Source organism: Diachasmimorpha longicaudata, chromosome 2 (genome assembly GCF_034640455.1).
Source record: "Diachasmimorpha longicaudata isolate KC_UGA_2023 chromosome 2, iyDiaLong2, whole genome shotgun sequence".
NCBI classification, from domain to species: Eukaryota; Metazoa; Arthropoda; class Insecta; order Hymenoptera; family Braconidae; genus Diachasmimorpha; species Diachasmimorpha longicaudata.
This window is the reverse complement of record NC_087226.1, coordinates 7736151-7749403: the sequence shown is the minus strand read 5'-3', so window position 1 is coordinate 7749403 and position 13253 is coordinate 7736151. Positions and strand designations below refer to the sequence as shown.

General features: G+C 38.3%; 2 protein-coding genes across 11 annotated transcripts in view; one reads left to right on the top strand and one right to left on the bottom strand.

The window, feature by feature from the left end:
- The window catches only part of LOC135170507 (uncharacterized), a 100330-nt gene extending 87348 nt beyond the window's left edge, over nucleotides 1-12982 (top strand). For all 4 annotated transcript variants that reach the window (XM_064136405.1, XM_064136415.1, XM_064136422.1 and 1 more), the window contains one exon: nucleotides 7354-12982. In XM_064136405.1, coding sequence (XP_063992475.1) covers nucleotides 7354-7656 — 303 coding nt within the window. In that variant the 3' untranslated portion in view covers nucleotides 7657-12982. The remainder of the gene's footprint in view (nucleotides 1-7353) is intronic.
- The window catches only part of LOC135170469 (procathepsin L-like), a 200508-nt gene that overhangs the window by 158370 nt on the left and 28885 nt on the right, over nucleotides 1-13253 (bottom strand). For 6 of the 7 annotated variants that reach the window (XM_064136327.1, XM_064136318.1, XM_064136371.1 and 3 more), the window contains exon 3: nucleotides 6392-6459. The exons of the other annotated variant lie outside the window; for it this stretch is intronic. The gene's annotated coding sequence lies outside the window, so the exon portion shown is untranslated. The remainder of the gene's footprint in view (nucleotides 1-6391; nucleotides 6460-13253) is intronic. 7 annotated transcript variants of the gene reach the window in all.

Genomic DNA, 13253 nt, shown 5'->3' with positions numbered 1-13253 from the left:
AATCCAACGACTAGAGACACTCAACGAAAACAACATTGCTGATCTTGACCCAAATGTATCAAGAAGAATGTCTCAGAATAAAAATACAGACAACAAGACTTTATATCGCATTTTCTGCTGAGGGTATTGTCAACCCAGAGTACCTCATCTTCCGCGCAACTCGTCAGGCTTTACGATGGGATATCGTGAAACGGCGAGTAAGACCAAGGATAAAAGAAGAAAAAAAAATATCCTCTAGGGTCTTTCCACAACTATTCCTCCTTCCTCCGGCCACTCGAGTAAATCCCCGTGAAAACCGTAAACTTCGCCAGGAACACATCAGAAGGGCCCTCTCATCCTCTCGTTGCCGGTAAAGTTGACGAGCGATTCGCTCGTTAGCTGGTGCCCCTGGTTCCTCAAACACAAACCGTCTGGCCTGCGGTGAACGACGGAAACGCACCTAACCCTTGTAACGCAATTATTCCGCGCGAATCTATGGTTACGACAGTAGACCCTGTGAGATAGATATCCTCCTTTCGTAATCTCATCGATATTCCACATCGCATAGCGAGTATAAACTCGAGTTGCTTCATCATTCCCTCAGCCTCAGCCCCGCCTGGCCGCCTCATACCCGAGTGCTTAATTTCTGATTCGTTGCGCTCACCGGTAAATCAATCAGTTTAACGAACATTAATTTCATTATTCAAATTGTGTTTGTTGGATTTTTTTTTCTAATTCCATTAGTCGATAATTTAACTGGAGAAAGATTCGATTTGCATCGTTAGCGCAGATTTGTTCGTTTCATTTGGAGAGTTTCATATCCAGTTGGATTCAGAGAGGAAAATATTTCAATGCAGTGGTATACACCGGTTATAGGCAGACATTGAAGGAATTTAAAATTTCAAGTCCCAATTCAGGGCCTTCTGGTAAATATTCATATGATTTTGAGGACATTTTTCTTGGAATTCTCCGAGAAATTCAAAGAATATTTATTTTATTGTTTAATTGTCGTTAATTGGTGATTCAACTCGGGGAGATTTCATTCACATATCCAGTCAGAATTGGTATTTTATTGGATTGAGATTGGTAATATGCGGTGATTGGATGCAGTAGTGTACATCAATTTTGATCAGACATTGAGGGCAATCGAAGATTTAGGCCCAGAGGTCATTAGTTTTATCTCAAATTTAGAGGAAATTTTCAACGGATCGTTCACCCCACTCAGATTTGTGGAAGAAATCACATCAACCTGCGATTGAAAACATTGCGTCAACTTTCGAAAACAAAAAAAAAATAAAAGCCCTGATAAACGTCCGTCTGTCCTTCCTGATAAGGGCAGTAATGTGAAAATGAGGCGGACTAGTCAACCGGTCCAATAGTCATATGGGATTCAGAACCCCCGAGGGGTCTATTTGGCTATATCCGAGGCTTTTGCTCAATGGCAATAAACCCACCGTCATTTACACGTGAATTTTCATTCTCCCACCGAGTCGACTCAACCACATATAGCTACCTCCACTCATTTCCTTCCACGAGATGTACTCATTCACCGGAGCAAACATAACAAGAAAGCAAAGGGAGGGAAAATGAGAAAGAAAAGCTCAAGTAAAATGCGAAAAAAAATAACGGATGAATTTTCGTGAGTACACACAGGATATCCGGTACAACTGAAAGGTATAAGACAAGGAAAGTGGTCTTTCTGAACTCAGAGGAGATAGGTGGATCTCGTTTAATTTATCCAAAACGAGACGAAGAATTCGCGTGACTCCCTCAGTCCTCGAGAGAATTTCCTACATTTTTCTCGAATGTCTGCAGTATTTATTCGCTTACAGTTGAGTAATTTGAAGTACAACAATATTAATTTCGATGTTTTGAAATACAAATGTACAAATTTTATTGAAATTTCAAAAAAATTCTGAATCATGAGACTACGAGCGACGAGGATTTCCTCATTTATTTGAATTTTTAATGAAAATATGAAAAACTATTGATATGGGACCTGATAACTACTTTTTAATGACTTGTCATTTAATTGCTTTTACTTTTTATCTTGAAAAATTTAATTTGTTGATATTTGAGAGAAACTGTCGCGTCAACGAAAAGTTTCTCTTATTATTTACACTATAGGTCTACTATGATAAAAACCGAAAACAGAGGGCTCGTTAAATTCCCCTAATTTCCCTAAAGCGAGGCAAAGAATTCAGGTGATTTCCTGGGATATCAACACTTGCCACGAGAAGAACCCTACCCTTTTTTTATAATCGCCTATGGAATCCCCTCTCCCCTTCACTTGTCGAGTAAAAAGTTTTTACTGAGGAAAGAAAAGCGAGCCATCGTAACCTGCCACTTTGTGAAAAGTTTTCTCTTTCTTTTTAGTTTTGTCCGTTCACTGCTTCGTCTTGAAATCCCAAAGAATCGAAACTGTATTTGTTTCTTTTCTTGAGCCAACTGGACAGAATTCAAGGGAATGAAGAGGGGGTGAGGGAGTGGATGCTGGAGACAGAGAAGAGTAATCACGTAAATAGGAACGTTGGGATGAATTATTCAGTGTTTCGTGTCGGGGTTAGCGACTAATCAAACTCTGTGACGCGCTTGCTAGGGTGCTCTCGTTGTCCTGCATGTGCGGATGAATAACGTGGAGAGCTTTGGAGGACTCCAGGGCTGTGGGCACGGGAGTTTTGGATACCGTGATTGCCAGCGTTTGCACATTGTTGAAATTGGATGCTCGAAATTTGTATCAGTTTTCCAATCGTTAATTATGAGTACACGGATAGAAAGTTTGGATAGAAATGTCTCGGGTATCTTGGCAAATTTAGCTACATGAAAAGTCGTTGCGGTGGGAAAATGTAATTTGATAAAAAAAAATAATACCTCTGGCAGTGGATTTTTATCAACATTTTTAGTGCACCCAAAAATACCTTTCAAGAGCAATGAGCAGTTATTTTTTTTAATATTCCGTAACTTCAATGCGTGTTTACTATATTTTTTCAATTTAAATTGTCGTCTCGCTGGTATACCACATCGGATTTTTACGATTTGCTCCCCATTCCACCCCCACTTCCACTGCACTGTATTTGCCATAGGGCAACTAAAAACCTCCCTTTGAGAGGAAAGCCTTCGGCCAGGTAAATTTATCTTTTCCACGAAATTCACGCCCAACAATGAAATCGCGAAATCAAAAACGTCAGAAAATTTGGCACAACGCCCGGGACTACAACCCGCCATCCACTTGACAGCTGCCTGATGCTTTAACTACTCAGCCATTGCCATAAGTAATTTTTATCCTCAATTAAATTTGAATGTGAAAGAATCGTATGTACCACATACCCAAAATTTGGATTTTATATCTGAAAGCCTCAGTTTGGAATAATAAATCTGACACTGAAGTTCGTGTCCTTGATTATCCATTGAAAATAAAAACAGTTTTTAAATTATTTGTTCAAAATGTTAAAATGAATAATGAAAATATTACTAGGAATTTTTTGCGAATTCTGACATTAAAATTAACGGAGAGAACTGAAAATACAATGATGAATTTAATGTACCCAACATTAAATTTCCAGCTCCATTGTGTGCAAAAATTTCACCCCATATTTCCTGATCTTTTTCTCAACACTGTGGCTGATCTATTCGATCATCACGTGAACAAGGTGCATTCTCCCCAGGTCCCAACAAAAGGGGATGAAGGACGTGCTAAGATTGTTGAGGAAACAAGAAAAGGGTAGAAGACGCGCCAGGGGTGCTCTCCACCCACAGACAGGGCAGAAATGGAGGAAATGAGAATGGGGTAGCGATAGAGAGGGCGAAGGGAAAAATCGAGATTTACGAGGTGAGGGTGAGACGTAAGGAAGGAAGGAAGGAAGGAAAAGGAGTGTGAGTGGACCGGGGAGACGCGCCTCCTTGGGCTGATCGCTTTTGCAGTTTTCTCGGGTGAATCCCAACGGGAGATACCGGATGAGCCATTCTACAACGGCTCTGGGGAGGAGGGAATGAGGGTGTGAGGTGTCTTCGGTACATACTTCAGTCCTGGGGTCAATAATGCACCGAGTTCAACCCTGTCCTCGGTCTCAAGCCACTTAATCTCTGACGCTGTTGTGTGAGGGGGAAAAGCCCTGAGAGTTGAATGGAAAAATTGATAACGGAGTTTCCCAGCCAATGTTGCAATGAATTCCGGTGAATTATTCTACAAATTGTCTCCCATTGGTCCGTGAAAATTTCTAAGGCCATTCGGGAATTAATCTCAGGGTTTTTTATGGCAAAAACTTGGATTCTTCAATTTTTTTATTCATTGAGAATATTTTTTCTATGACGAAGAATACTGCAGCGTTATTCGATAAATTTTAAGACATAATTAAATTTCAGCACCACTACACGCGAATATAATGCAATCCTTTCTAATTTCCGGGATGTCTGTCTTCACGTGGAATTAAACGTTTCCTGCTCACCTATAGTCGTTGCTGAACATTTTCTCAAAGCCCCTGGGCAAAATTTTCGAGGTGAATTTAATTTGTTCGTGAATTGAATATCAGAGCCATTTGAAATTTCATTTAGAATTTTCGGGGAATTAAGGGGTGGAGGGGGAGGGGGTGAGAATTCATTAGGATTCCGGCTACACATTTCTACTTAAATTTTGAAAAAATAATCAATTCCCTTGGAGAAATTGTGAAAGACTAATACCGTATACTCCATTGTTTTTCATTTAATCACCACAATTGTTAGTTAGATACGAGAAATAATGATTCACCGAATTATTTATGTGGTTATGTACTGAATGATTTGATAAACAATGATGTCTAGATGCCACTTGGCTTGAATTGCTAAAATTCACCGCATACTGAACCACTACAACGAACAATCCGCCTCGAGTCCACTTTGTTACTACAGGAGCCGTGGTAAAACTAGTTCCTACAGGTTATAGAATGTGGTTACGAGAATGGGTGAGGTTTGGAGACTGTGGGCGAGACCTCGGCCATCACTGACTACTAACAGCCGCTACCAGGGCTTTGAGATAGAGTTCAACCCGAGGATTAAATTACGTAATACAACGTGTACAGGTTTGACTTTGTGATACTAAACGCTCGGGAATTACTTTGAGGAATCAATTCAACTCAGGGATATCAATTTTCATCAACCTTTCGTTAAGTTTTATGCTTTGTAATGGTGATCGTTGAGGATAACCACTGGAGGGAGAGATTGTAACCGCCTTCTGAGAATTGGGGGAGCAGTTGTGCTTTGAACACCCCTTGATTATTGCAATGAAAATTATATTATTTACTTTTACGATCAAATAATTACGGTCTTTGATGGAAGTTTGAAAATTGTCAAATACTCTAGGCAGTTCTGGAATATTCAATTTTTGGAAATTTAAAAATCTGTACCGACAGGAATCCTTGAAAAAATTATAATTTTTTTCAGAAAAAGCCACTCAATAAAAATTCTACTACCGGCATTATATCTTTCCCCACTCATTATATTACTCTCCCCCTACCTTGCTAGCATTGATATTTTTCTAGACATAATGTACCTTCGTGTACTTATACCACAAGTAAAGTGTCAAATTGAGTTAGTTCATTTCGCTCTGTTATCTCATAAACTCTTCTTCCATTTTCCAAATTGAGGAAAAAGTTGATAATTACACTCATCACATCCACCCGGTAATTCTCACTTTCATCAACATAAAAAACTTTGTGATGTAATTTTCCCCTAAATTGTAACATTCCACCAAATTTCCAACTCCTTCCTCTCACGATAATGAGATTTTTCATATTTTTTATTGCCCCGAAAATTCCTCTATTTCACCCTCCTCTCTCTCCCGCCCCTCATAACGGTTTAAAAATGTCACCCAGGAATTTACTGGCAGTTGGAGCTGAGTTGGCTTCCAAGTACAGCCCAGAGAGAATCAAGAGGAGAGCCGTGTGGAGTCATTAAAGGGATCGTCTCTATCCCGCGGAAAAAAATAACGTATAGTGCACTTCAAACTCACACTCGTGCACTCTGGGAAATCGCACGTATTATATTCTGCTCTACAAGATACATATATATCTGGGGGGGAACGGTTCACATCGTCTCGTATCGTCTGGCGAGACACTGGGATTTTGCGGGCGTGAGGCGAAACGAAAAGGGACTCGGGGACACTGGCGCAAGAGCTTTTGTATGTATCTGTGGATGGTTTCTCGTTTTTTTTTTTTTTTTTCGTCCCTCTGTGTACTCACAGCAAACACCGCCACAGTGAATTACATTTCTTCCATTACGGGATCCTCGAATTATGTTGGATGAGTTTTATTCATGCTTTTTCGGAAATTTTTTGCGCCTTTGGGAGCGAATTCATATTTTTACTCTTGTCATCGTGTAATTATGAGCTTTGCCAGGGGTTTGGAGCTATCTTTTTATAAATGAGAATGTGTGCACTCACCGGTGATGGGATGAACACTGGAATAATCATGGAATGGATGACCTCAGCTGGTTTATCACGTTGGGAGCCTGAAATTGAATACGAAAATCTCATCAGTTTTCACAGCCAACGTTGATTATTCAATAATTCATCATAGAAAGCTTCAATCTATTAATCATATACTGATTTACATTCTGAAATTTTGAGATTTTAAGATATGGGCATTCCCATGAATATCAAATTTTTCGTACATATTTAAACTTAAATCATTTTCTTAGTAATACGATGATACAACAAAAAACCATTTCGCGTCATATCGATAAGACATCTCTATTTATCCTCAATAATCATTGAAATATATCCGCTGAATTCCCCCGAGTTGACGCTGCCCGAATCGCACGACACGGTCGATTAATCGCAAGACGAATGACTTTACCAGGCGTAAATCTCGTATAGTCGAAGGCATTCCAAGATAGATAGAAAAATTCGCCGTTGAACTGAGGAGGTAGAAATGTGAAGAGACATTAGGGGGTGGAGGAGGACTCCGTAGAAAATCCAAGAAGAGCCAGGACACGAGAAATTTTCTCGGGTGTTCGTCTCTCACCCCTCGTGAAAACGTGTGGCTCGACGCCAGTTCGGTGACCGTAATTTCCAAGTGGAAATAAAAGTTCGCCATGCAAGAAATATTCTTTGCCATGTATTTTTACCCATACTTTGTTATTCTATCGTGTTTTTTCACGTTCTCCAGTACCACCCCCATGTCTACTTGGATTATTTGATTTTTCATGGTTAGAAAATTCTATTTTCCATTGCGCAACGACATGTTTCTTTAAATTTAAGAACATCTCGATGGAGACGTCATATTTTTATCACATTCTCGTGATCGTTTCAAATGTTTTTGGAATTATTTTACGAATGAGGAAGATAATAAAATTCCACATCTAAAAACAAATTAACCTTCAGAGTTTGTTCTTTTTTTCCAGGTACCCCCAGAGCACACAATTGTCTACCCATCACTGTATCCACCTTCCTCAGGAGGTGTATCAAACACATTAGGTCTCCGTTTGGAAGCGGAGGACCATCATTTCATCAATGGAGTCGTAAAAATTCGATGTTTAGCATCCGTTGGCTCTCATCGAAAGGAATCGGAGAGGCACGTACAAATGGCACATGTCAACAATCAGAGGCTGAGTGCTGGAGATCTCCGTGGAGCAGCCCGGGGTATTGCCCATCGCATCACCACCAACACCCTCCTCATCATGCTCATTATATTCGTAACAACGTGATAAATACATAACTCAGGCAAATAAAAATTGTTTCGGAGTTTATGAATAGTCCGTTAGCAATAAATAGTCTGTTTATCGATTAAAAATGAACAATGAGTGGTGAGTGGCCTTGAGATGAAAAAAAAATATAAATGTTCACATAATTAGAATGGTCAATGTTTACCGATTAAAAGTCAAACGCACGTGGAGCGCTTGAAAACTCGACAATTGTAAACGCCGGAAGCTCTCGAGGATGCGCCTTTGTGTCTTGAGTGCTTACAGAGGGATTAACTTGGCACACATATACATCTACACGTGATACATACGGTGACACTACCCTTGGGATTATACCGAGTGGGTTCCTCCTCGTTGCTGTACTGAAGGCCACTCAAGCCACCGAGTGAGAGGAATGAAAATGGGAGGACAGGAGGAATAAAATGGGAAAACTATGAAGTTGAACTGGGTTAAAAAACATACACATGGAATACACTTGGATGATGGGATAAGAAATTTTGTTGATGGGATAGCATATTGGGAGAGGGAAGTAAGAGGATTAAAACCAGTTGGGGATAAATGGAGGTGAAATTTGAATATAGATTTCACGATCATAAAATCACACCAAGTCAACTACACGTGCTCAAAATTTTCACCTGAGTCAGACTTTGAAATTATAATTATTGAAAATTTCCCTGACATGGAAGTTCCAGCATCACGAATTCCGAAGCTCATGGTAAATGTAACAAATCAATTCAATCCACCCCTCAATATCCCTGAATAAATCGGTAAAATTTTTAGGGCAGAGAAAAAATTAATTGAGCTTCCGAAACTATAGAAAAAAAAAAAAGATTTTGTATTAAATATTTCTCCCCATGTTGGTGCAGTCGTCAAAACTTCACCCTTCCGAAATTTCTGAAATGAATACTGCTAAAGTCCCTCGAATTGTATCACAAGTTAAAAATATGATAATAGTTTCAGTGCAACTCAATGAACCCCATCCCCTAAAACATTTTCCAGCAACTGATTTCAATTAACAATTTTCCAACTCCCCTCATCCGATTATACTTTATGCACGAAACTCCCCAGGCGGTTGAGTTTCGATTGCAAATTCAGTCAAGAGGCATGCAACTCTTGAATTTGTAAATATAACCAGGGAGGAAACCTCAGGGTTAAGTCCCACCACCGCAGCAACTGTCGGCGTTCATGAAAATCCAAAGTACTACATAGACACTGAGAGCTGTATGTGTACTTCCGGTACGTTTACTCAATGTGGCAATCACACCGATATATTCAACCCATCTCCTGCGGCTGAAACTCTCTCCACATATATGAGCGTGAAACACTGACCGTTTGATCGATTAGCCACAAGCCAATTTTCGAAGGCACTTACCCATTGACCTCGGCAAATTCATGGGCGAAAGTATAAATAGCGAGAGTGTGATATAAATATTAATGTACATTGAGTGGAAGGATTTTTGATTATTCAAGAATTGTAAAGGAAAATTCAATTGATTAGGGTTTACGTAGATATACATTAAGGAATGAGTGCTGATGTTCAGGGTGAATTGAGAAATGATCATGTGATGATTGTATTAATTTACTAGAGAGGGAATGGGCTAGAATGATGAGGGGTAAGTTTGGGGGAGATGACGACTTTGTAAAATCCAATTAAAAGCCGAGATGCACTGGAATAGCCAGTGTCGTCCAGGGGTATTATAAGAGGGAACTAAAGAGGCTTAATTTACGATGCTCTAATGTTGAAAACAATTGGCTGAATTTTCCGGGAAAAGCTCTTGCATTTTATTCAAGAAAATGATAAAGGAATTCCAAGTTCTTCGGAAAATTGTAGTAAACCTTCGTTGCAACCGGAAAACAGATATTACACAATAGACATGATATTTCATTTTCAAAAATCCTGGACGTTTCATGAAATGTCTTGAAAATTCCGAAGAACAGAAGATTAGAGAAGAGGTTTTCCGGAGTAGTTCGGGATTTTGCATTAGAAATTAAAAACTCTCAATTTCCTGAGAATGAACACAAATGCTCATCTCACCCTGACCCACCCCGTGGACTAAATCCCCAGTCTATGCGCGGAGAAAAAATTTCCTCAAATCAATCAAGAATAACATTTTTGATTTGAGAAGAAATATCTTGTCTGGGCAATGGAGCTAACGAATAAATATGGAAATATTTAATCTAAGAGGAGTATAAATTTATAACAGCTGCGACTGGCCTCGCTGCACATATCACCCTTCACACGAGCATTTGAAAAAATAATTTTCGTTCTTCACTCGACCCACCCATTTCGTGGATTATTACGGGTCTCGGGTTTATGTTTGTTCCGCCATTGTAAAATTATTGATCACTTCCTCCCTTGGAGCAGCCCAGTACGGTCCGATGTATGAGGATAATTCCTCGTTCACTACCTACTGTCGGGAGACCGAATGGCCCAACTTCAGGTGGATATTCCGCTTACCGAGGAATTATTGCCTTTGAGCAAGACTCGTCATGTCATTTTTTTTTCTCTCCACTTTCATCCGAAAAACTTCGATTTGTTTCGGTCATCAACGAGACAACTGGTGAATCAATAGGCATTCCAATACTCCCAGTCGACAACACCCAAACCTGAAACGGCTGGGAAAACCGGGGGGGAAAGGGCTATTTTTTTCTCTTATTCAGGATTTTTCAATCTCGATATACTACCAGTCGCAGGATATAGGAAAATTTTCGCTGGTCGATTCGATTTCCGGGGGAAAATTTTACTCGTCAGCTCGAGTAATCCGATGCCTCCGAGAAGGAAGGAGATGCGGGTGGAGCGTCGAATGAGGTGTGCAAGGTGAACGAATAGCTGATGCCGGATATTCGATTTCTATCCAACTCACTTCGGTTTTTCAACTTATTTTTCATTATAACGCTTCTTGCACATAAATTCCGTCACTCAATGCATACACCCAGGGAAATGATTTATTTGAATTAACTGGATTTATTTTGATATCTCGTGATAAAGTTTTAAATTGAAATAAGTTGGAATTAAAGTTCACTCTGATTTTCTCTATTTATTCACATGAAAAAAAAATCAATTTTCAAACATGAATAAATATCTCTTCATCTGATGTGAATGTACCATGTATTTCATGCAAGGGAAATATTTACAATGGAACACAAATATTAGTTTATTAATTACCAATGCGGAGATGTATTGAATTAAAATGTATTACTTCTCTAATGGGTACATTCAGAGAAATTGAATATTTGAATTCAATGATCCAACTTATCGACATTGCACGCCATGTAAAATTCATTAAAGCTCACCGCTGATTTCAACCCCATTTATACGAATACAAAATGAATATTTTTCAACACTGCGTTGATCAGGATAATGATTTTACTGATTGAAAGAGGAATTCTTGTTAAAAAATTTTTAAAGCCACTTTTGCTTATTTAATACCGTCAATTTAATCGTTCTCTTTTTGTGAAAAAAAATCGTTAACACACAATATTTTCATATAATCCCTTAAGCTATTAAAATAAATCGTTGATTCAGCGCTAATTGATTATTCATTCTACCATCAGAGCATTTTGTACTGAAATGAATAGATGATTTTGAATGGAAATATGATTGAAATGAAAACAATGAGAAAAGTTCCGCTTGAAGAATTTTATAAGCTCAACAAAAATATAACAATATAATTTGGCCAATTAAAATTTGATTGAGAGAACTCATAACGACATAATGGAAAATCCTCTAAATTTTGGGCCTCTGATTTCTGAAATGAAATTAATTGACAAGAAAATTTCTTTGTGACTGCATTTGACTAGAATAATTCATTTCACTGGATGTGACCCAATCATATAACATTTCTGATTCATCAAGAGTGGAGATCGATATGAATGACATGATGCGATATGATCAATATGAATGACACAAGAATTCACGACTAGACGTAAATTAAATCAACTACTTGAACCTGAGTTTATTAGTGATTCCCCAGGAGTTTGAGTCAATGTAAGAGGAGACGGAAGTACCACAATTCTAAATTTGTTTATTGCACGATGAAATGATAAATATATTGACACCGAGGCATATAAATCCTCGAGAACACTTGTATAGAGATAAGGAAATTCTGAAAGGAGAAGATATTACGTAAAATGGATGAATAGATGTATATTCTCCTTGGTGAGCCATGCAGACAGACATTTTCAATGGAAAATTCGTGCGAATGTCGTCCTTAAATGTTGTGGACAGACATTTATTGCGTGAATACCAGAGGCGGAGGAAGGACAAATGTACTACGAGGAAATCTCATCAGAATGATATAATTATTTCCATTGATTTAAATGAAAGAAAATAAAATGCAATTTTTATTCAAAAATGCAAGCCATTACGCCACGTTTATGAGCAATTCAAAAGTTATGCCATACTTTATTTATTTATGAATAAAAATATATATCAAAATAAAAAACACCCATAGAATGCTTTACATTCCCAAAAATAAAAAAGCTCAACTTTTTTCAATTTTTCAATTCCAATTTAAGGAATATGGATAATTTTTTCCGTCCAATTTCACGGTTTTTTTTTCTCTCAGTAAATGTGTCCCTCCAATTTCCTCCGAGTTAATCACAAAAACAAGCAAAGAGAAAAAAAAATCCCCCCAAAAAAATCACAACAATATCTTTCGCAGCGTTGAAGGCGTTGTTTTGCACCGGTAACAAGCCCCGTAAGCTAAATTCCCTAAAACAACACGAGAAAAAAAAGAAATGTCAATAAGACACGACGAGCAAAAAATAAACAAACAGGAACGACACAAAAAAATGGCAACCGCACGTGACTCCAGAGTGAGACAAAATATCGGGGTGGAACGCTCGATAAAACGGATTTGAAAATCCGTGTATGAACGTGACGGTGTTGCAAAAGCTTCTCCTTTTTTTTTTTTACTTTTTTACTTTTTGCATCTCTCATCTTACGATTGTGGAGAGACCTCTTGCACTTGGTACGAGGCTCGAGATTGTATCCAACGATTTCCAAATGTGACTTCAATTTTCCAACAAATGTGGAGAACGAAAAGAATGAAAATTGCGAGGATGAGAAACAAAAATCAACGATAAGAGAACAAATTATTTGAGAAAAATGGTAGCGATAAAAAAAATTGTTTCCAGTTACGTAATGTGTTCGCAGTTGAGAGTTTAATCGTTGAATCCCATTCTCCATTTGGGAGAGAAATTATCGGGATTAGGAGTTCACTGGAAATTCACAATTTTTATCCTCCAATTTACAGTTTTTTTAATCTACTTTCAGGGATTTTTTCCTGAAAAGAGAGGAAAATTTTAAGGAGAGGATATTCAGAGGATGAAAATAAGAATTACGATTCCTTAAACGAATGATAAAAATAAATCAGAAAATACTGCGCTATTCTTTCGAAATTATTAATTACTAGAAGCGTCCATTCTGCCCCATCATCTCTGATCTACAAAATTGGTATCCGTCCTGTCGTTGGACACCCAACAAAGCTCCATTAAAACAGAGATTCCAACCATAAATATCACAACACTGCCCAAGACATTCTGAGTCTTCACAAAAGGCCGTTTTTGAAATATTTTATTCGCAAAAATGTCTACCAACA